We start from the raw sequence: 21439 nt of genomic DNA, 5'->3' as shown, positions 1-21439 counted from the left end.
GTCATATTGACGTTTGAAGCAAGATTTTCATAGACAGCAATGAATTCACTTTCATGTCTGGCTGGAAGGACACAAGTGTACAGATGTACTATACATGTATGTACCATGAAATTGTAGTTTTATTGAAACAAGTGTTCAAACTCCCAAAATTATAACGTGTGAGGTACACAACCAGCATTGGACATGATTATCACTGAACTTGTTGTTAACTGTATAAGGCATACTGTAACCCCCACGTATAAATCACCCAGTCACTTTTATTTCTTTCAGTAATCATATTCTCAAATTTATCCTGGTAAAAATTTAATTAAATACTGATATCCTACACACCATATGGCCACCACTATGTCAACATAAGGCTATCATAAAAACTTGTGCAATACAACCCTATTCAAACACACCCATAACAAACAGACCCTGGGAGGGTTTGTGTACACACAATACATATTTTTTTCGCACATGGTTCTATGTATGAAAAGTGATATCATGAATGACCTTTTTTCAAAATGGGAATTTTAATATGGAAGACACACTCACATGCAGAACTTATTTTCCCCTTTGATGGATTTTCACCCAAGACACCATGTAATTGATATCTTTCTTCTTTTCTAATTACGGTAATCATTATTTCTCTAATCATTTTTTTCATCTTATTTCCTATTATTCATTTTATTTTATTTTATTTATTTTTTGCTTTATTTTATTTCATTTTACTTCTATTTTATTTAATTTTCTTCTTTTTTCTTCTTAAAGGCATTTGAACTTTCCAATAAAATTCTTTGATAATTATATACATGTACATGTTATAGCATGTTATGATTGTGCAGACTGATGCAAACCAGGATGTACAACCGCACTGCCTGGAAGTGAAATCTTCCACTTTTTCCACGCAGCTGTTCACTTCATATTGCTTCTTAATGAAAGTGGGAGTGATGCTCAGATAATGCCTACCCTCAAAATAGCATCACTTCAATTTGAGGCAATTGTGCAAGACTAGATTTGTTTGATTCAATAAAAACCCTCCCATGTAGGAATGTACTGTAGTGAACAGTGTACCACAGATACCAATACGCCATATAATCTGTATGCAGATTTCTTTCTTAATTTCTTTCTTCATTTTTAATAAATTTTGCAACTATTGAACTATACATTTCAATTCAAAAGTCACTAAAAGACTTACGGGTACGGGGTGTACACACTTGCTTTACATGAGCAATTCATTTTTTTTTAATAAATAGATAAAAGACATTAAATCCTCACCCAAACCAATCCCTTTTTGTAAATCCCTAAAACAGGTTCTGCAACCCAAGATTGAAGGATGATATCTGTTTTTTGTAATTCAAGTACAAAGGAGGAATTGGTATCATTGGAAAGCTTCATTGTGCTTCTTTTGTGTCATCTGCTCTGATCATGTAATCATGGAATGCTTAGTTACACTTAAATATAGCATATAGGGCAAAGTCAGAAGTGAAATGTTGCCAAAATTTTTGCAACACATTTTTTTCTACCCAGTCTCCATTTCTTTTGCCTAAATAGATGCAGGTCAGCAGGTGACAGTGAATGTTTTGCAAAAATATCATGTTTGGATGTCTTAAAGTTCTTGTGTCATTGATAGAGCAGTCACATTTCCCATATAGTGCTGTTTTAAAATTGCCTTAGAGGAAATGTGACTGAGGTATTAGGTTGAAAGGAATGATTTGTATTGATGAAGAGATGTGTTTTGACTGTTTCATGCATGCATGTTCGAGTGTTTCAGATGAAAATATTGTTTGATTTACATTGTATATTTGCTTAAGTAGAAGTATAAGCTTTAAAATGTTTAACAACAATGATTCAACGTCTTAAAACTACATGTATTAGAAATGACTTTGTTTGATATTATTCTAAACACATTTAACCCATTTTCCAATGAGAATTCACTATAAGTGGTCTTTAACACATCAGGGCATCAACATCATTTAAATTTACTCCATCCTCATAACAATATAAACAAAATTCAGAAATAACAAATTTTGCAACATTTAGGCCTACATTGCTGAATATTTGCTGGAGCGTTGTGGCCCAGTGGATTAGTCTTCGGACTTTGAAACAGAGGGCTGTGGGTTCGAATAATCATGCTTTCGAATGATACCATATTCACATATGATGAAGGCACATTAAGAAAGTTATTACCCCTCAACATGAGTTGCAGAACTTTTGAGGGGTTTACAGTATATACATGTAGGCCAAATTTCAGAATGCAGAGTCTGAAAGTTAACAATATTTCAAAATGATTGACAAATCAGGATTGTAATCTTGTTTTCTATTCTGAGTTAAAATCAAATTAAAAGTAAAATACAAATCCTAGTAAAAGCCATACAAAAGCACTACCAGGTATTCCGGGCTCTTAATGATGAGAAATTAGGGGAAATCTTTTTCCAACATTCAGCTCAGAGTTTTACAATGTAGATGAATATAGGTACATTTGATGTATACATGTATACATTGTAGTTAAGATCATTAGCTGAACTTGTCAGCATGGATGGAAATCCTGGGGTGGGGGCTGGGAGAGAGAATCCTCCTCTTGAATTTCTAATTTTATAAATCTTGAGAGTCGTCCCACCAGAAAATGAAAAGATATATTTAAAGAAATTGCTGGACATGCATGACATACTTTCCTTAAGACCAGGAAGCAACATCAACTCCATGTACCAGTATTAAAACATTACAGTATTTATCAAAACAACAAGTTATTTTTCATTAATAAAATAAAAAGTCTAATTCTCACCTGATGTTGCTTTTGATGGACTTTCTTGCTCTGACTGCTAGAACTCTCAATGTCCTTTCTTTTTTCAGAGTTGGCATTCTTTTTGTTATTCTTCTTCCTACGTGTTCTTTCGCTCACTACACTACTATCACTTTCTGACTTCAAACTTCTCAATTCAAGCTCTACATTTGTGCTGTCTTCATCATAACCATTGCTCATGTATGAATGTTTTGCATCAGATTTGGTTCCTCTGATACCATCCAGAGTGTTTGCACTGTTCTTCCTATCCAATGACAACCCATCCCCACTGGGACCACCTCTTAGGTCTTCCCTTTGGGAGGGGTTCTGTCCTGGAAGCGAAGAGCCTTTTCGGATAGAAGGTATATGTCCTTCATCAGTACTTTCACAAGATATGACCCGAATCATCCGATCTGGGGTAGAGGTCCGACTTATGTCACTGTCATGAGGAGTTGCCTTTGAAGTTCTTTTGTCCATTTTTGAGGAGCCAATACTGGTTTTGGGTGATGAAGACTGAGGTCTTGTCTTCTTGCTCACAGCAGCGTTAGCTTGTTGTTTAATACTGTTTCCTCTTCGAATGGAATTTTGACTGACACTACTATTTGCCTCACTGTTTGGATTTTTTGAAGTTGTTTTAGGTTTTGTAGCTGTAGCTGCAAGTGGAGAAGGAACAATATTGAATGACCTTGGAGAGGATTGTGGAAAACTAGCCTTTCGTTTTGTTGAGATTCCGCTTTTGATCAAGTTCCTTCTTGGGTCATTCTCACTCATTCTACGTACAAACTGAGGAGTACTAGTGTTTACTGGTGTAGGTGTAGACTGTGGTGAGTCAACCCTGCTGTTACTACCACTAGTATATGCCCCAGTTGGCATTCCACTTTTGGGCTTAGCACCATTTTGAATCTGAGGGTTAGAGTTTTGTTTCAATCGCTCAAGGCGTCGCTTGAGGACTTCTGTCTGAATAGTTCCTTTTCCACCTCCTGTAATTTTCTTAGCTGTCCCACTAACACTGGAAGCACTTGCCTTTGGTGCCCTCTCCATAGATGTTGCTGGAGAATTTTTTTCACCATTGGATCTGCTGGGTGGAGCCCTAAAGGCTGATTTCCGTAGAGGTGAAGACATGGTGATCTGAATAGCACCACTTTGAAGTAATACTAGTCGGTGAAGTTTACAACAGGAGCATTATGCATTCATTATGTCCATCCTGAAATGAAAATAAGAGTCATGAAAAGAAAATTTACATAAATATATTGAAAATATCAGTACACACAGGGGAGGAGACAGGATTTTCCAAAAATGGGGGCACATTTTTGAAAGGAAAAATTTGACAAGAAAAAAAAAATTCACAAAAAAATAAAGATATTGCGTCCCGGTAAAAATTAACAAGCAAAAAAAAAATAGGTCTTAATTTTCAAAGGGGGGAGGGGGCACACTTCTGTTTTAACAGCATATTTACATTACAAATTTAAATTTTGCTTCTCAAAACGGGGGGGGGGGGGGGGGGGGGGCTCGGTCCGGTTGTACCCTACCCGGGATCTGCCAGTGAGTATACATGTACACTGTAGAACATCAATGATGTGGTGCTCATTCAACATCTGGCAGAAAAAAAAATAGGTAAGAGTTCCATCCCCACTAAAATTGAAAATAAAAACATGGAGTAGGTTCATAATAATATATTTAGCCCTAATATAGAACAGTTTTAGGGCCTTTGCTATTCTTACTGTACATCAATGAACTTCCAAAGATAAAGTCACATGTTCGACTCTTTGCAGATGACTGTATACTTTACCGTGAGATAAAATCACAGGATGATGGGAAAGTTCTACAACAGGACATAAATACTCTGTGTAATGGGGAAGCTACATGGCAAATGAGATTTAACACCGATAGTGTCATGTTATGCACATCACTCATAATAGGAAACCCCTTCTAACCACCTATGATATGAATGGGAAATGTCTAAATGTTGTCACAAGTCACAATTACTTAGGTGTCGAGATAAATAGCAACTTAACCTGGTCGGACCATGTTAATACTACCATATTTAAAGCGAATAGGGTTTTAGGCCTCCTTCGAAGAAACTTGTATAGTTGCCCCCGAAATGTAAAAGAAACAGCCTATAAAGTGTTATTACGTCCAAAGTTGGAGTACTGTGCTTCTGCGTGGAACCCATACACTAAAGACCAGATTAGTAGACTAGAAGCAGTTCAACGAAGAGCCACTAGATTTGTCTGTAAAGATCACAGGAGAACCAGTAGTGTTTCCCAGATCCTGAAGTTACTTGAATGGAAATCTCTCGAAGATAGAAGGGCTATCTCAAGACTTACACTTTCATATAAATCTATAAATCACAGTGCTTCGATCAACGTAGGTCAATACTTAATAGCTCCCTCTAAAAATTCTGTCAGGACACAGAAATCATCGTCAATCTCTTTTTCCCAACCAACAACAAAAAAAGACTGCTTCAAGTACTCTTTCCTTCCAAGGACCATGGCAGAATGGAATCTGCTACCAGTAGACATACGTGAAGCTAAATCGGGCGATGGTTTTAAGACAAGGCTAAACAAAATTCAAATGTCTACTTTCATCCGGGGGGCACATCATTAATTCAATTTCACCACTAGCCACACACGCCTGCAGCAATTATATCCCGATTGAGGAGTTTGCCTGCAGTAACAGGAAATAGAATATGATGGGGAAGTGGAAATACATACCAAAATATGGCTTTATTCTGTCAAATTTCGAGCAGGATCTAGTGCGTGTAATTGTCCATAGACATCGGTTTATTTAGTCAGTAAAGGGTCTGTGAGTCAAGACTAGTCGAACTATCGGCTGATGATCGTTAAAATACCCCTTCCGGTATCAGCGCTTCTCGCTAGCATAGCGGGAAAGGTCTTGACTGCAGATAAATCGAGGTGAGTTCGATTCCCAACTCGGGTAAGCAACAGTAAAAAAATGATAGAAAAATCTGAAGTGAACGAACCGGAAGTCTCAACAATCTTGTTATTTTTAGTGGGGGGGTGCATATGGAACTCTTTCCCAAAAATAACACACTTCTTAATAATCTGTACCCAGTTGACACTGTAATTAATAAAAAAAATTGTTTTTTTTATATTAGTGACAAATTGCCTATTAAAAATCTAATCAAAATATTATTTAAATGAGCAATAGGTATATTCGATGAGAATATTTAATGAGTCTGACAATATGCAATAATGCACAACAGAACATCCCTCAACAACAGTAACACTAACAGAAATGAACTTGGATCAACAAAATAAAGATGCATTTTTATGATAAAAAATAAGCACATAAATTAACATATATAAACAGTTAGGCCAAAAACTTTGGTCTCTCTTATGTTGGTTGTTCAGCTGAACTCCGTTGGCTTCACTCACCAAATAGAGACCGAAGTTCTAGCGCGATATGTACAGGGGACTCGATGGCCATATTTTTATGTACTATAAGTTCGGATAAAACAGAAAGTGAAGGTGCGCGACAACCGAGGTAAGTCACTGTTTTTGTTCCTTTTAACCTGATTTTTTCCCCGTTTTTGGCAATTAATGCCAAGAGTGAATATTAATTTGCATTTCTGTCACGTTAATTTTCAAAGGTTTGATTCATAAAAGACAAAAATTGAAGAGCCCCGACGGGGGGATTTTGCATTGTATGTCCCCTAATGCCTGGTGGCTGCACGATAGTAAGCCGTCTGTGTACGAGAAATAAAAAAAAAATGATAAAAATCTCTTCGAAACAGACAGCTGCCAGCTGTCTAGTAAACAATGAGTTTGAAAAATTCTGTATTTCAAATGTTAGACCTACATGTACCGCACATGTAAGTTTTGTAACATTCTATCTAACTTTTCTAAGGAACATGATGACTCGACCCGGCACGTAAGGCCGTATCACTCATTCAGAGAATGGTGCAGCACAGTGCAGTGGATGCTATATATCAATTCGCATGCTAGATAGGAATAACCATCGATCCTCAGGATTTCTTTAACAATTTCTGACATTTTATAACTCCGGTTCAAGTATCCAGGCCGCTTGTAGAGTAAAAATCATTTACTGACACAAGGTTACTCTCAATGGAGCCAGGTATTCTTATATATTCATCTGCGTGTAGGCCGCCAAAACCCCAGAGATTTCTACTTTCCTTCAAAAAGATCTAGCCCTAAATCATGTAGGCCTACATGGGATAAAACTTCATTCCTGACATTTCTACACTCTCGTTGTTATTTTTAAACAAGCATTCACGCGTCTGTAACGTTGGCGAAGTTCAATAGGAAACAAGATGGCGGCGTAAACATCGGGCAAGTCTCTTCAGTCTTATCACAATATTTTTCTAATTTTTTTGATGAATTCTTGTTTAAAAATAACAACCAGAGTGTAGAAATAACAAGGAATGAAGTTTTATCCATTTACATGATTTAGGGCTAGGCCTATATCTTTTTTAGAAGGAAAGTAGAAATCTTGGGGGCGAAAGTTTCAGGTTTCGGCGGCCTACACGCATGTGAATATATTACCAGGCTTCATTGAGAGTAACCTTATGTCAGTAAATGATTTTTAGTCTCTAGAAGCCGCCTGGCTAGGTCCAAGCAGGTACGCAGTCTATATCAATGTTGTTTCTATTTCCCCAACTTTGGAAACCATGATCATGAAACTGTAAGGATTAAACCACTGACAAATTAATCGCAACCTATGTTCAGTAAAACATAGACCAAAAGCTTCAGTCTCTGTTTTGTTGGTTGTTCAGCTAAACTCCGTTGGCTTCACTCAACAAATACAGAGACCGAAGTTCTAGCGCGATCTGTACAGGGGACTCAATGGCCATATGTTTATGTACTTACATGTAAGATCGGATAAAACGGGGAAGTGAATTTGCTCGACAGCCGAGGTAAGTCACTGTTTTTGTTCCTTTCAACTTCATTTTTCTCTGTTTTTGGCAATTAATGCCAAGAGGGAATATAAATTTGCATTTTGGTCGAGTTAATTTTCAAAATTTTTATTCATTAAAGACAAAAATTGAAGAGCCCCGACGGGGGGATTTCGCATTGCAAGTCCCCTAATCTAATCATGGCTGCACGATAGCGAGCCGTCTGTGTACGAGGAGAAATTAAAAAAAAATGTTACACTGTCTTTATGTAAGGCCTCAAAGCTCTTCAGTCAATGTGGTGAATTTAGCCAGCACAGTTCAGCGGAACAAGCATTACAGAAACTGAAGGCGAAGCAGTTTTGGTCTATTCGCAAGCATGCCATAGTGACGGACGACGCCGAAGCCAGGCTGTGGCTTCGGGTGCAGTGCAGGGGGCCGTGGTCTAGCTAGCAAGCCGCAGCGCAGCGCTGATGTCAGTGACGTGACGCGAAGACATATACCGATTCAAAGTCCAAATTGCATTGCATTGAACAATCCTATGCAGTTTTCTTACAAATAAATAAAATGATGTGATTTTTCTTTCAATTTTAGATATATTAATATGTTCCTTCTTACCATGAAAGTAACAAATATGTAATGTTTTCCTAGCTAAACAGCATTCCTTTACACGTAGTTACAGCCTACACAAATCAAATCAATCAACAGAAATTGCCTACGGTATATGGTATCGTGAAAAAGTCAAATCTCTTTTCCGAATTCCTTGAATTCTGAATTTTCTGATAGCTTGTAGAAATTGTCGTGAGGTCTTGATCTGCATGCTTGGGGAGCGTTTCATGAAAAGGCCTGTCCGTCGTTTTATCCAGCAAGTCTTGTTTTAGGAACTGAACGTCTCGGTCAATGAAAATTGAGGAAAGTTGTCGATTCTGCTCTGACAGAATCGGGGCAGAGTCATTTTGTTTTCAGTTTACATGTTATTCCCTGAGCCCAGGTTTGTTTGTATGTATGCAAAACAAGTAAATTAATATAAATGATATATATATATTTTAATTTCACCTTTTATGAACTTTATAAACATTTTCAAGTCCTTATAATGAAAGAAAAATAAACATGCATGCGTGTTACACGTGCCCTAAAATGTAAATTTCTCATATCAGAAAATATAGGCCTATTATTTTCTCGCCATAGCAATAAGACTGCAATATGATATCTTAATGTAATAAATAATCCAATTTTCCTTTTTAAATAAATAGCCCTCGCCCTTACAACGCCTACCCCGAGAATCAAAATACTAAGTTTTAAATCAGAATTTTAATCATTTTGGTCAAAATCGTGCCGATTCTTATCACTCTTTAGTTAACATGTTGAGAACATTCTCACGAATCGGACGCTATAATGCTCTCTGGACTTGGGTAAGGTGATTAAAAAAGTTAAGAGTGATTTTCACCCTACAATTACATTCTCAGATCGGGGGACATGTTCCTTTGTACAGTACATTCAAGTTTTTTTTAATCAATTGACATGAGTTGAATATCAATAATAAAATGCTCCAAGTGCTATGGGTTTCGTTTAATTTTTTTACGATTACCACATGCAATCATAGATAATAACGTGAGGAAGGGCTGTTATTGACGTTAAAATCTGATTTTATAATGTTCAAAGTTCTCGTTCTCGAGGGTATGAATAATGAAAACTCTGAGTGACAAGGTCGAGCCGAGGGGCAACACCGACCACGATTAGCAATCTTGCCCCTCTCCCTCAACTCTTATCAAATGTAGGCCCGAACCCTGGGTTTTCTGTATTTTAGAAAATGATGTGGGTATTGTTTTATATTACCCATTTCCTACTGTAAGCTCATTATATTTTCCTTAGTTTTTTCCATAATTGATTAGTATTTATGATTTTTGTTTTATTTTTACAAAATTGATAGAAATGAAATAAACAAAAAAATCAATTCAATAAAATATCTGTAGATAAAAGTATTGCTCTAAAATTCATTCTTAAACGGAAAGATCACCCTGAAATAGCAGAAAAATAAGAAAAAAAAATGATAGGTGAAGGTTTGAAAAAATCCGTCCAAGTTTTAAAAGTTTTTTGTTCATCTTTTGATTTGTGAAGTCATTTTTTTTAATAATGAAATGTAATTTTCATTAAAAAAAAATGAAAATGGGTTTTATATGATCTTCAATATTACAAGAGACAAATTATTTCACATCCGCCCCTGAAAGATTTTTTTTTTTGGGGGGGTCATCATCCTACCATTGTGCATAGCATTATGGGGCAGCTGCTCGTATAATTATTATGATGTCACAAATAAAAAAAAATGACATTCTAACTTTCTTAATCTTTGAGAGATTTCCTTAAACCTTCACCAATATTTTTTATCATTATTTTCTGGTATTTTACAACAAACTTTTCATCAGGGTGAACTTCCCCTTTAACCAGTGGCGGACCGTGACCCGGAGGCGCCGCGACCCGGAGGAGACAAAGCATTGGAGGGGCACAGCATTGTTCACAATACAGTGCCCCTGTCTGCTCCGGGTCACGGTTCGCCACTGCCTTTAACCCTATCTTAACTGAGCTATTTGAGACCAACATTGACGCCCCCCCCCCCCCCAGATCTCGGCCGTTGATTGCGCGATCGCCGCGAAAATTTGCCCGCGCTTATAGCCGGATGATGTGAACTGCAAGACTATAGTAATGTTTTCACAAAATTATTAATTGCTTATATTTTTTAAATTAATTAATAATGAATATAGACCAATTTCACGGCCGGTTTATGTATTTGGCCCTCTATCGGCGACGCCATTGCTGCGGTGGGCAAGTGCGCTGACCGCGATTGGCTCTGTGTACAAATTTAATGAAAGATTACAGATAAGCTGTGATATTGTGTCATTAACATCATCATAAATCAATAAAATACAGCATGGACACCTGGGTAGACGATGTAAGACAATGGCCATATCTGACCGATGAAGGTATGATGAATTTTTGCACTTTGGCTACTTTTCCCCCTTAGTTTTGTCAGTAAAAGTGAGTTGATGATGACCAAGAATCGCTGTTGCTTTTCATCAGGGAGCTCACTTCTTGTTGCTAGTAAATTGTGTGTTAGAGTAGCGGGAGAGTGAACGAGACATAGAGTGAGAGAGAGAGAGAGAGAGGATGAGAGAGGGGAGGGGGGGGGAGAGAGAGTATGTGTGAGAGGAGGGGGATAGTGAGAGGGGAATAGTGGGGGGGGGGGGGTAGTGAGAGAGAGAGAGGGGGGGGGCTAGCGAGAGAGTGTGTGAGAGAGGGAGAGAGAGGGATAGTGTAATACAGAGAAGGGGATAGTGAGAGGGAGAGAGAGGGATGGATAGTGTGAGAGGGAGAGGGAGTGAGAGGGACTGATATTTCCATCTAAGCATGATCAAATAAATCTCCCCTCCCTCCCCCCCCCACAAAAAAACCACCACCACCACATTTTATGCAGGCCTATAAGTATCCAAAAGGAGGGGGCAAGGCAAGAGAATAAAACAGAGAGGAAGGATAAGGTAGGAAGGGGAAGAGAGATCCACTGGCGACGCATTCCTTCATCACGGCCTTAACCTATGCAGGGATGCAGGGAGTACGGCTTCACACACAAATAGGCTTCACGAGTCCAAGGCGAGTGAATTTCACATTCACTTTGTTTCCAATCCTGAAGCTTTCTCCAATTGTTGTGGCAATTGAACACAGCACAGCTGCGACCTGAACTTCTCCGATTAATGCTCATTGCGAATCTTACAAGAAATCTGCTCAATTGGTCTAAAATAAAAAAAATCAAACGAATGTACCAAATACCCTATTGACTTGTGTACTATAAAAGTTGATTCGCCCACCGCAGCATGGCGACCAGTCTGCTGCCCTCTCACGTTGTGAAATTGGTCTATACGCGTATGAAATTTGCCCTAATTTTGTTGTTTGTGTCATGTTTTTACCTTTAACTCAATTTATGTAGTTAGTAGATTGCTAATTTATGGTGAATTTGAATTAAATTGAATTTATTTATAAAAGTATATATATACAAATAGAAAAACATGTCTCGGGGAGACAACAAAGGTTAGATAACCCGTACAGGGTTGCTCCCCGGAAAACCATACAACTGAAATGAGTATAACATAGATATTTACATAAGTAAAATAACAATAAAACATTAAAAGCATTGAATGAATGAAAAAAAAACAAATACAGGAACATGAACATATATACTTTTACATTTCTAACAAAAATCTACAACAAAAATTACAGAAAATTAATTAATTTCCTATGAATCTTTTTTTTTTAATTCTCATGTATTTTTTGTTCAAACTTGTTTTATTCATTTTTTGTGAACTTTGTCGGGGACCCTTTTGCGATGATAAATAACATAAAATAAATCCATCATCTAAACCAACAAAAGTAAAAATGATCATACATTTATGACTTTTGGTTGAAAAACTCAATTTGCATTGTCGTAATCACGTTATTTGAGCAATTTTGGGACCCACATGAGCTTACAAAATATCGCGTAATTTCGGAACCGCGTATACCGGGCACTGCAAATCATTACCGTGTTTTCATGTGATCGACTTTTGCATACTAGACTCACAGTTCTGAACCAAAAGTCGATCACATGTAAACACGGTAAATGTGAAAGATGCTCAAGATTTGAAAGCGAGCGGCGCGGTAAAAAAAATTGCGCGGCAGCGTAGCGGCAAAATTTGTCGAGGGGGTCAAATTTACCCACCCCTCCCAGTTTAAAGGGTTAAACAGTTGCACGAAGTGTGTTTTTTTCGCTCTGTTGCTCCCTCGCAAAAGTATTGAAACCAATAAAGAAAATATGCGGCGGAAGCGGGGGGGGGGGGGGGTACAGGAAATCCCAGGGGGGACAGGGGGACGTGTCCCCCTACTCCAAATAGTAGGGGGGACACAATATCAAATGTCCCCCCTACTATTTGTGGTCTTTTATGATGGTAAGAAAAAAAACATTCAAAATTGAAATAAAACATGTATTTTAGGACGAGATGACCTCTCTTTTTGGATGATAGCCTTTTTTTTTGTCAAATTTATTTTCGTCGAAATCACCTTAAATTTTGGGGGATAACTTTGTTTTTTCTTGTCAAACTTTCCAGCCTCTTGTCCCCCTACCTTTTGGGAGAGATTTCTGCCCCTGGGTACAGGTCCCCCTAAATTTGAGGTGGGGGACGCCCCCTACATTTTTTTGTTGAGAACCTTTTTTTTTTTGCTTGTCATTTTTTTCCTGCGCCCCCCTCAAAATTCAGGTGGACCCCCCTGAATTTTTGTTGTGTTTCTCCCTCTAAAATTAAGTTTGATAACTTTTTTTTTTGCTAGTTATATTTTTTACCTGTCTCCATCCAAAAATTTCTGGTGGATCGACCCCCCCCCCAAAAAAAAAACTGTGTGCCTTCCGTCGCCAATGTTAAAGTATCGCCTGGCTGGGATCGCGGGGCAAGAAGAGCTGTCATTACAGAATCGTCAATTCCAAGCTGCATAACTGAAATGACCACCTAAGTAGTCATCCGAGAAGTCATCCCCGCCCCATAAAAATTTGAATCTATAGAACCGCCCCGAGAACCGCGCTTGCTCAACAGTTCAATCATCCTCACGCTGATGTGAATTGTCTTACTCCTCCTCCCAGCTATTATAGAGAGCATCAAAAAGGGAAGAAGAACATAAAGAAAAGTGAGAAGGGTAGAAGGGAAAAGAAATACAAAGGGGAAAAAGGAGAGATCGAAACACGTAAAAAAGTGTGCAGAAAGGGAGAGCATGAAAGATACTATTTGGGGAGTTTCCCTTTCGCACGGTGTGATGACGTCATGGTAAATCGGGTAAACATTCGGCTGCTATCTGGGTGGGATTGGGATGGATTCGTATGTTGCCTGGATTGTGGGTGGATCTATTTTCTTCCCGTCTGTCTTTTCAACTATACGTAAATGTTTACCTTTATTGTTCCCAAAGAATAACATTGCCTCCGAAGCGTCCTGTGCAGCAATTGCGTTAAGGTAAGTTACGCTGGTCTTTTTTTTTCGTTTCAAGTTGCTTCTCTTCAGTCCCACTAACTTACCCAATCGGACGAAGTAACCACGTCGCCCGCTCGCTCGCTTAGCTTGGCCTATATAATATACATAGTGGTAATAATAGCCCATTCATCCAAGGGTGCTTTTGGCCTAAGTTAGACTTAGTGTCACTGGTTAATGTTAGGGCGTCATCTACAAGTTCAAGTTCGACACTTACCCACCACCACGGCACCAGGCTAATTACCGTAAGGGCACTAGTAATAAGTACTAGTATTCAACCCGGCATAATTCAAAGATTTTGACATATTTCCAAAAATATTTAGAAATATGGAAATTATCTTAATTTCATACCTTTGTTATTTCCAGGGTAATCTGTTGTCGGTATTTTCTTTATCAATCTGTCGACTGTATGCGCGTAGGATCGAATTATGCGCCGATGGCCTTTTGCACTGAATTGCACTAGTATTCAACCTAGTGAGGATAGATAGCAAATCTCAAAAGGGTTTATATTGCTAAATTAGATTTAGATCTATGTAAGTATCTGGCTTTGATTAATTCCCTGTTTGGTCTCATCTCAAATGGTCTAGTCCATAGTCAGATGGGACAAGGGCAGATTGAGAGACAGGACCATCTTTCATCGCTAGGTTGAATACTAGTGCAGACGGGTTGAATACTAGTGCAAAAAACCGTCGCCGTATAATTCGATCGCCCGCGCACACAGTCGACTGGTTGAAGAAAAAAATAACGAAAAAAGAATAACCAGCATTTGCTCTTGGAAATAAGACGGGTCTGAAATTCAGGTGAATTCTATATTTCTATATATTTGAGGAAACTCTCCAAACGGGTTGAATACTAGTGCCCTTACGGTATATAACCTCGACATTTGACGTAGGATGAGTGATTCCCGGTCACTCTGAGTCCATCTGTCGTTTAAGTCTGGTGAATTTATTACTGTATGCATGCAGCGGAGTAATGGAAGTGACATGGACAGACATGTAGATCAAAGCGATGATGATCCCACCATTCACTTTATTTTTCTAGTGTTTTAGAAAAAAGTAGGTTCACAATTATTTTTTAGGATATGCAAATGGTTGAATTAATTTCTTCTGTTTTACATTTTCACAAATAAGGCTGAGCAAGATTAAGAACTGAAGTGAAGAAGAGTGAAATTTCTAATCAGTTTATCCTCATTCTCATTGCATCTTTGAAAAGATTTTAAAAAGATTGAAGACTACTTATCTATCTGCATATTACTGATCCAATTTCAAATCAAAGAGGAGATTTTTCAGTCTTCTAATCTATTAAAGGTACCAAGTTTGAACCCCCTCCCCCCATGATGATTTTTGTTATGCTTGTATCCATGTGTGTTTTTTTTTTAATCTGGAATGCACTGCTATCTAGACTATAGTCTAATGACTTTCTGTATTGCAAGTGGTAAACATGGTTACATAATTATCAATCATTTTTAGATTTGCATGTAGACCCAAGTTGCTTCACACTGATGATGAATATGCTGGAATTAATAAGGATTTTAGTATTAAAAAGAAATCTTTATTTATTTCACTCTCTCTCTTAAACTATGTTTGTCTTTCTGCTCTCCCACTCTGTGTACTAGATGTACATCTATAATTCAGGCCCTTCTTGCTGTAGCGGTTGGTTTCAATATCATCAGGGAAACTCATCAGGATGTTATTTTCAGCCGGTAGGTGACACAAACACACACACATATGCCTACATCCTATGTAAGGGTTCTATGAATGGGTTTATTCCGTCTTAATACACATATAGATGTAAAGACGAAGGTAGGGAGCATTAAGGCGCATTACGAACATTGAAAAAATTGCCTTAAACACAGATGTAGAGAAATAATTATCTACAGGCATAGGCGGCGGAAGCGGGGGGACAGGGGGGACGTGTCCCCCCCTAAATCGGTCCCCCCTAAATTTGTAGTTGATGACCTTTTTTTTTTTTTTTTTTTGCTTGTCAATTTATTTTCCTACGCCCTCCCTAAAATTTTTGGGGTGAAAACCTTTTTTTTTTTTTTTTGGCTTGTCAAAAAAATTTTGGTTGTCCCCTCCTAAAATATTTTGTTTCCGCTGCCAATGTCTACAGGTACCCCCATCAATCATCTGATCAGATGAGACTTTGTCTAAGAAGATGACACTTGAAGTACCTTTTACCTAACAAATTTTTTAATTGTGTCACTGTGATTTGGGGTATGTCACACTCTAGATATCATGTAATATTTGGTTTGACTATACTGCTTGAATACTGCCTGATTGTTGCAGCTTTGTCTTAGACACATTGCAATTGTGAATGTACTCTAGATATTTTTATTGAGAATAAAAAAAAATGGAAGTCAGGATAGGTATAAATGAGAGATGCAGAAGACGGGGAACTGAGGAGTATATAAAACGTACATTTTCCAAAGTCATTCCCGTAGATGTTTTTATCACTTTTTTCAGGAAGTTAATATTCATATTATACTGAATTTATATGATATTGAACTCATTCCTTCCTTTTTACATTTGATAGATGCTTACTGGTTGACATCTATTGCAGCTTTGGAGCACCATACATGATCTATGATGTTGGTGCTATGTATATTGTCCATCGAAAGGAAAGGAAGTTAAATGATGTTCCAATTAGAACGGCAGTATCATCATTCTTGAAGGAAAAGTGGGTACTAGTTGCCCATCACATTGGACTGGTGATCATTTTCTACCCTTTTGTTATGGTAAGGAGAAGAGAAATTATTAACCAGTAATAGATACATAGTGAAATTTTTACCAGTAATAGATGCATAGATATAAAAAATATAAAAGTAAAAGTTGTGTTGTCCCCCCCCAAAAAAAAAAAAATCACCCTATTAATAATGACAAAGGAAACCATTCAAATTGCTTTTGGGTATGATATAAAGTGTTGTACAGCACATAGAAATTCAGGAAAAATAGAGCACATTATTATTCCAAATCTTACTTTTTTCTCAGACCTACTTTCATTTTTTAACTGTATTTGACCAAAAATGTTGTATTCATGTACCTTTTTCTTAATTCATTGATTGTATTTGTTTACTGTTGGTATATCTTTTTATTGTAAGTAAAATTTTAACAATGTTTCAATCAGGATGCCGGAATAGTTCCTGTAATTAAAAAAGCAAGGTACAAGTTGTTAGATTTCAGAAATCATGTATTTTTATTTAAAAGAAACAATTGATTCAATGTTTCATCAACATTTCTTTTTTGAATAGCCTACATATTGTGCGCTTTCTTTAAATCTTTGTGGTTTTTAATTGCATTCTTCCATGCATATTGTCCGTTTTCTAGTTTTGTTACTAGACTTTTTTCTGTTTTCCATTTTTTATTTCTTAATTTTTAGTACTTAACTCATTTCCTTGCAGAGCTGTACATAGCAAGAGCCTGATTGGTATCCAAATACCTTAATTTAGTAGATTCTGAATTCATTAAATGACCATTAATTGAATCTTTTTCATTTTGTTCTATAGTATCTTCGCAATGGAAAGGGAGATTTCTTCATAGGTTGTTTCTTCCTGGCTGAGTTAAGCACCCCAGCAATCAATATCAGAATAATCCTTATCAAGGTATGTTTGATGTCCCTCAGTTCTTCTACCTCAACCCCCTAGGTCTCATCGTATAAAGCTTATCATTATGGTATCTTTGCCATCCTGTGCTAACTTCTATAAAATCGCTGATTTTAATTGGATGTTGAGCATTGTGTTACTATGGTGTTTACCACAGGATGATAAAGTTACCATGATAGATTGATAGTACATTTTATGCAATGGGTCCAGTTTCTTCCCTACCCTTACAAATGATGGCAAGTATGTCATTGTCAACCAAAATGGAATCATTGACATTTTCATATTTTGCTTAAGAACTGTGTTAATCTTCTTAGTTAAATTGAATATAAGGATATTTATCCTGCAAATGGATGTTGGGCAAGGTATGGTATTATTACATTTATGTTAGTGTAAAGATAAAGGAAACAGCACTTTTGCAAGTAACACTACCCTTTTCATGTGCTTCCTTTTGTCATTGTAAGGTAGTCATCTTAATGTTGGATATCAGTCATTTTCATTTGAATATTGTCAGTTTGGTGTTGTATGAATGCTGCAATTTAGATATCAACATAAATATTGATGACGCATTGACCTACAGAGATATGTTTAATTCATATTTTGATATTTATCCTGTTTCACTTACTTTTTGATATCAAAATGATATTTTTCCCTGCTGATTTAAGCAATCGATTATTATAACGACATGGTGATCGTAGTCGGTAATGATGATGATAATGTCAACAATATGGAGGATAATTGTAGTACTCTTTTTCTTTTTAAACAAGTTTTTATCAGATTAAATTGAAAGATACAAACATAGATACATGTATGATTTTCTGTTTACATTTTTTTTTCAGCTTAATTTGGGGGACACATTCTTCTTCAGGATCAACAACATAGCCTACTTAGTTAGTTTCTTCATCTGTAGGATTTTACTATTTCCATTCCTTTACTGGGCATATGCCAACAACAAGGGACTTTCTTTCTATGAGACGTTATCATCCATGAAGGCGATATGTCACATTGGTTGTGCTGCCCTTCTTGCAATGCAGGTCATGTGGTTTTATAAATTCTTGAGAGTGGTCCTTCGTGACAGGAATGCGAGGGTTCTGGATCCTTTAAAACACAATGGAAATGGTATGCAAGAAAATAATGTGCCACCGGTAAGGAGTGAAGGTAAAGCTGATTAACATCAACATCAGGGGACTATTTTACCAAGCATTTTGTGATTTTCACTGAAAATTGTTAAAAGCTACTGAAATCTATGTATCTGATTGGTTGAGAGCTATTTTTTTCAGTTTACTTCATGAAACATGCCCCAGGTTTTCCCGGGGAAGGGAGTTGTAATTCATAAAGCTATTTGTCAAATTATGCATTATCTTACAAACAATAATGGAATGGGTAGCAAACCAAACATTTCACTCATTTGCATCTGATGTCGTTCGATATTACAGATGTTTATCAATATTTTTTTCTGTTCAAACACATTTCACTAGCAAACAATATTTTGTTTCTCTTTATGTATTTTGAATTAATTGAAAAATGTTTGATGTCTCACAGGCTCACATCTTGGCTTGCTACAGTTCTGTCATTCACAATTTCATGGCTCACTTGAGGAAATGCTTTATAAAATACCCCCCCCCCCTCCATTGCATGGCAAAGTAACCAATGTTATAACTTTGCCATGCAATGGTAACTTGCATGAATTCTTGATTTTGATTGGCTGTTAATCAGCATTTCCATGGTAGTTACCATAATAGTAACTTTAATGCAACGGGACTTGGTAAGAAAAAATATACTAAGAAAGACACTTTTGTTGCATCTATGTATATATATTCACAATCATTATATTGTACAGTCCAAACCAAAGGCCCATCTTGACCCTCATCAAATCCATTCATTTACAAAAATCTTTTTCAAAATGGTGCTCTGCTAATTGACTACCCTGTTCTAGATCAACCTATGTTGCCATGGTAATACCTGATCCTAAACAATGGCTCAAACCTGGACTGACACAATGGTAGTCTAAATTATCAAGCGTTCATACCAGGGTGTATTAGCCCCATTACCGGTACTTGGTATCAAAGGAGTATTAGATTGCAAACAAAAATGTTGTGGGGAGAAAGGTGTGTCATGTATGCATAATGAAGAAATCTATTATCGATGTCTAATGTATTAAAATGTAATGGGATGAAATTTTAGCCAACACTATGCCCCATGATCAGTTTCCACATGATGTTATACTACCTATGTAATTAAGAATCTTTGTCAAATAGGAATATGTGGGGCATCATGGTCTGGTGTTTATAACTCGTCTCTCAATCTGAAGGACGTGGGTTCGGTTACCAGCTATGGCATGTTTTCCTTCAGTAAGAAATATACCCATTCGCCCCAGGTGAGATGAATGGTACTCGGTAGGAAGAAACTCCTTGAATGCTTCATTGCTTATGAGCATTGCAGCTAAAGTCGGGGTAATAATTGCAGCGCTTTGTATCCTCAGGCGAGAAGCGCTTTATGAATCCAGTAATTATTATTACTTTTGATATAATTTTGAATACTGTATACATGTGTCTTTTTCACAACTAAAGCTAACTACAAATATGTATTGATCAATTTCAATCTGACTGTATCAGTTATTGTGGTTTTTTTTTTAAACATTGTGGTAGAGATTACACAGAAGTTTGTTTATCCCAGCTAATGTGTAAAGTTAAGCATAAGTCAAAGTTTTATATCAGATTGCATCACCTTATGTGATTTTCAACGGATATTGTTCTTTTTTGCCGAAACTGGAATTAATAATTTGTGGAATATGTTCCGTTTCAACGGATGGATAATGAACCATGGATATGAAGGTTTTGACATGGATGATACTAATATCAAGACATTTGTAACTGAATATGCTCAACATATAACAGTCAGGGAAATAAAACATTTGGCATGAATCAATTAGGGTCTCTTTTTATATACCTTTTGAAGTACATGATTGTTTTGACCTATATGTTTTCAGAGTCATATCTTTACACTATACAAGTATATAAAACATGTTTTCATACCCCGTAGGATAATGCAGCTCACCAGAAATATGCTTTATATTGCAATATCATTGTTTATTTAATTCAAATTTCTATACTTTATACCCAAAAGAATACTCCTACATTTGCGTTTAATGTACTTGTGATTTTCCAACATGCGATTGTCCTTTTATGTCAGCAATAATTTGTGGTTGATACAGTTTTATTTCACACTTCTATGTCAAATTTATTTCTATGCAAAGTCATCTATTTCATATGTATTATCTTTTTATTACAATGAAAATTGTCGATTTGTTTTCTTGCAATATTTTCTTCAACTTTGTCGAGTAGGAAAATTGGATATTTATAGATCATTTGATGAGTTACATTTGTATGTACTGTATATTTGATCTTTTCATTCCTTCAACTCATTTAATACTCTCTAAAATTTAGAATTGAAATTATCTAGGTACTAGTTTATGACGAATATGAATCGATATACTGTGTGAGTCCAAAAAAACTTGACACCTCACAAATTCCCAGTTTAAAGAAAAAATATAAATCAGCTCATATATGGCTGGCAAAGTATCTTCTCTTGAATGTCATCATGCTTGGATAATAAGTATTTTTGATTTTTTTTTTTTTACTCACACAGTAGTTATGTTACAAACTTGGATGAAGGTTTACAGTGAAGAGGTATAAAGACTAAATCATAATTAGAATCACAGCTCAAATGTTATATTGTTTGTTGCATTTATATAACTATAAATTATCAAATCCAGTTTCATTTAAAGTTATTTCTTGTATACATGTACCAGGCTATGAGCAAGTATAGCATAGAATTATTCAACAGTTTGGACTGGCTAATACTATTTTTTTCTTAGATTCAGCATTAGCTCCATATAGTTTTCAACATTTTTGCCGAGGAAGATCTGCGCATATTCAAAAATTCATTCACCGTACATCCAAATAGTTTTTCCCCCAGGAAAATGGAGTAAAATATAGTGGAAAAATATATTTTGTCACATGAACAGTGAACACCACCTGACCAAGAAATAACTTTGAACTTGTTCTAACTTCTCTGTCTCTGATCATGTAGTGACTAGCACCTTCAATCATTATAATAGTATCAGTTTTTGTTCAAAAAATACCTGGTGTTTGTCCAATAATAAAGAA

At 36.6% G+C, this 21439-nt stretch overlaps 2 protein-coding genes across 2 annotated transcripts in view; one reads left to right on the top strand and one right to left on the bottom strand.

The window, feature by feature from the left end:
- LOC121409023 overlaps positions 1-8321 on the bottom strand; it is a 32098-nt gene extending 23777 nt beyond the window's left edge. Inside the window, exons 1-2 of the mRNA XM_041600802.1 lie at positions 8256-8321; positions 2768-3968 (exon numbers count right to left, since the gene is read on the bottom strand). Coding sequence (XP_041456736.1) covers positions 2768-3886 — 1119 coding nt within the window. The 5' untranslated portion in view covers positions 3887-3968; positions 8256-8321. The remainder of the gene's footprint in view (positions 1-2767; positions 3969-8255) is intronic.
- A 5121-nt stretch (positions 8322-13442) lies between these two features.
- On the top strand, positions 13443-19634 carry LOC121409022 (TLC domain-containing protein 3A-like). The gene is made up of 5 exons (XM_041600801.1): positions 13443-13657; positions 15288-15374; positions 16208-16409; positions 17178-17273; positions 18110-19634. The coding sequence occupies exons 1-5, from the start codon at positions 13518-13520 to the stop codon at positions 18440-18442; spliced, it is 858 nt and encodes a 285-aa protein (XP_041456735.1). The 5' UTR covers positions 13443-13517; the 3' UTR covers positions 18443-19634.
- Positions 19635-21439: the final 1805 nt, after the last annotated feature.

This window comes from Lytechinus variegatus, chromosome 2 (genome assembly GCF_018143015.1).
Source record: "Lytechinus variegatus isolate NC3 chromosome 2, Lvar_3.0, whole genome shotgun sequence".
NCBI lineage: Eukaryota > Metazoa > Echinodermata > Echinoidea > Temnopleuroida > Toxopneustidae > Lytechinus > Lytechinus variegatus.
This window is presented reverse-complemented; position numbering and strand designations above follow the sequence as displayed.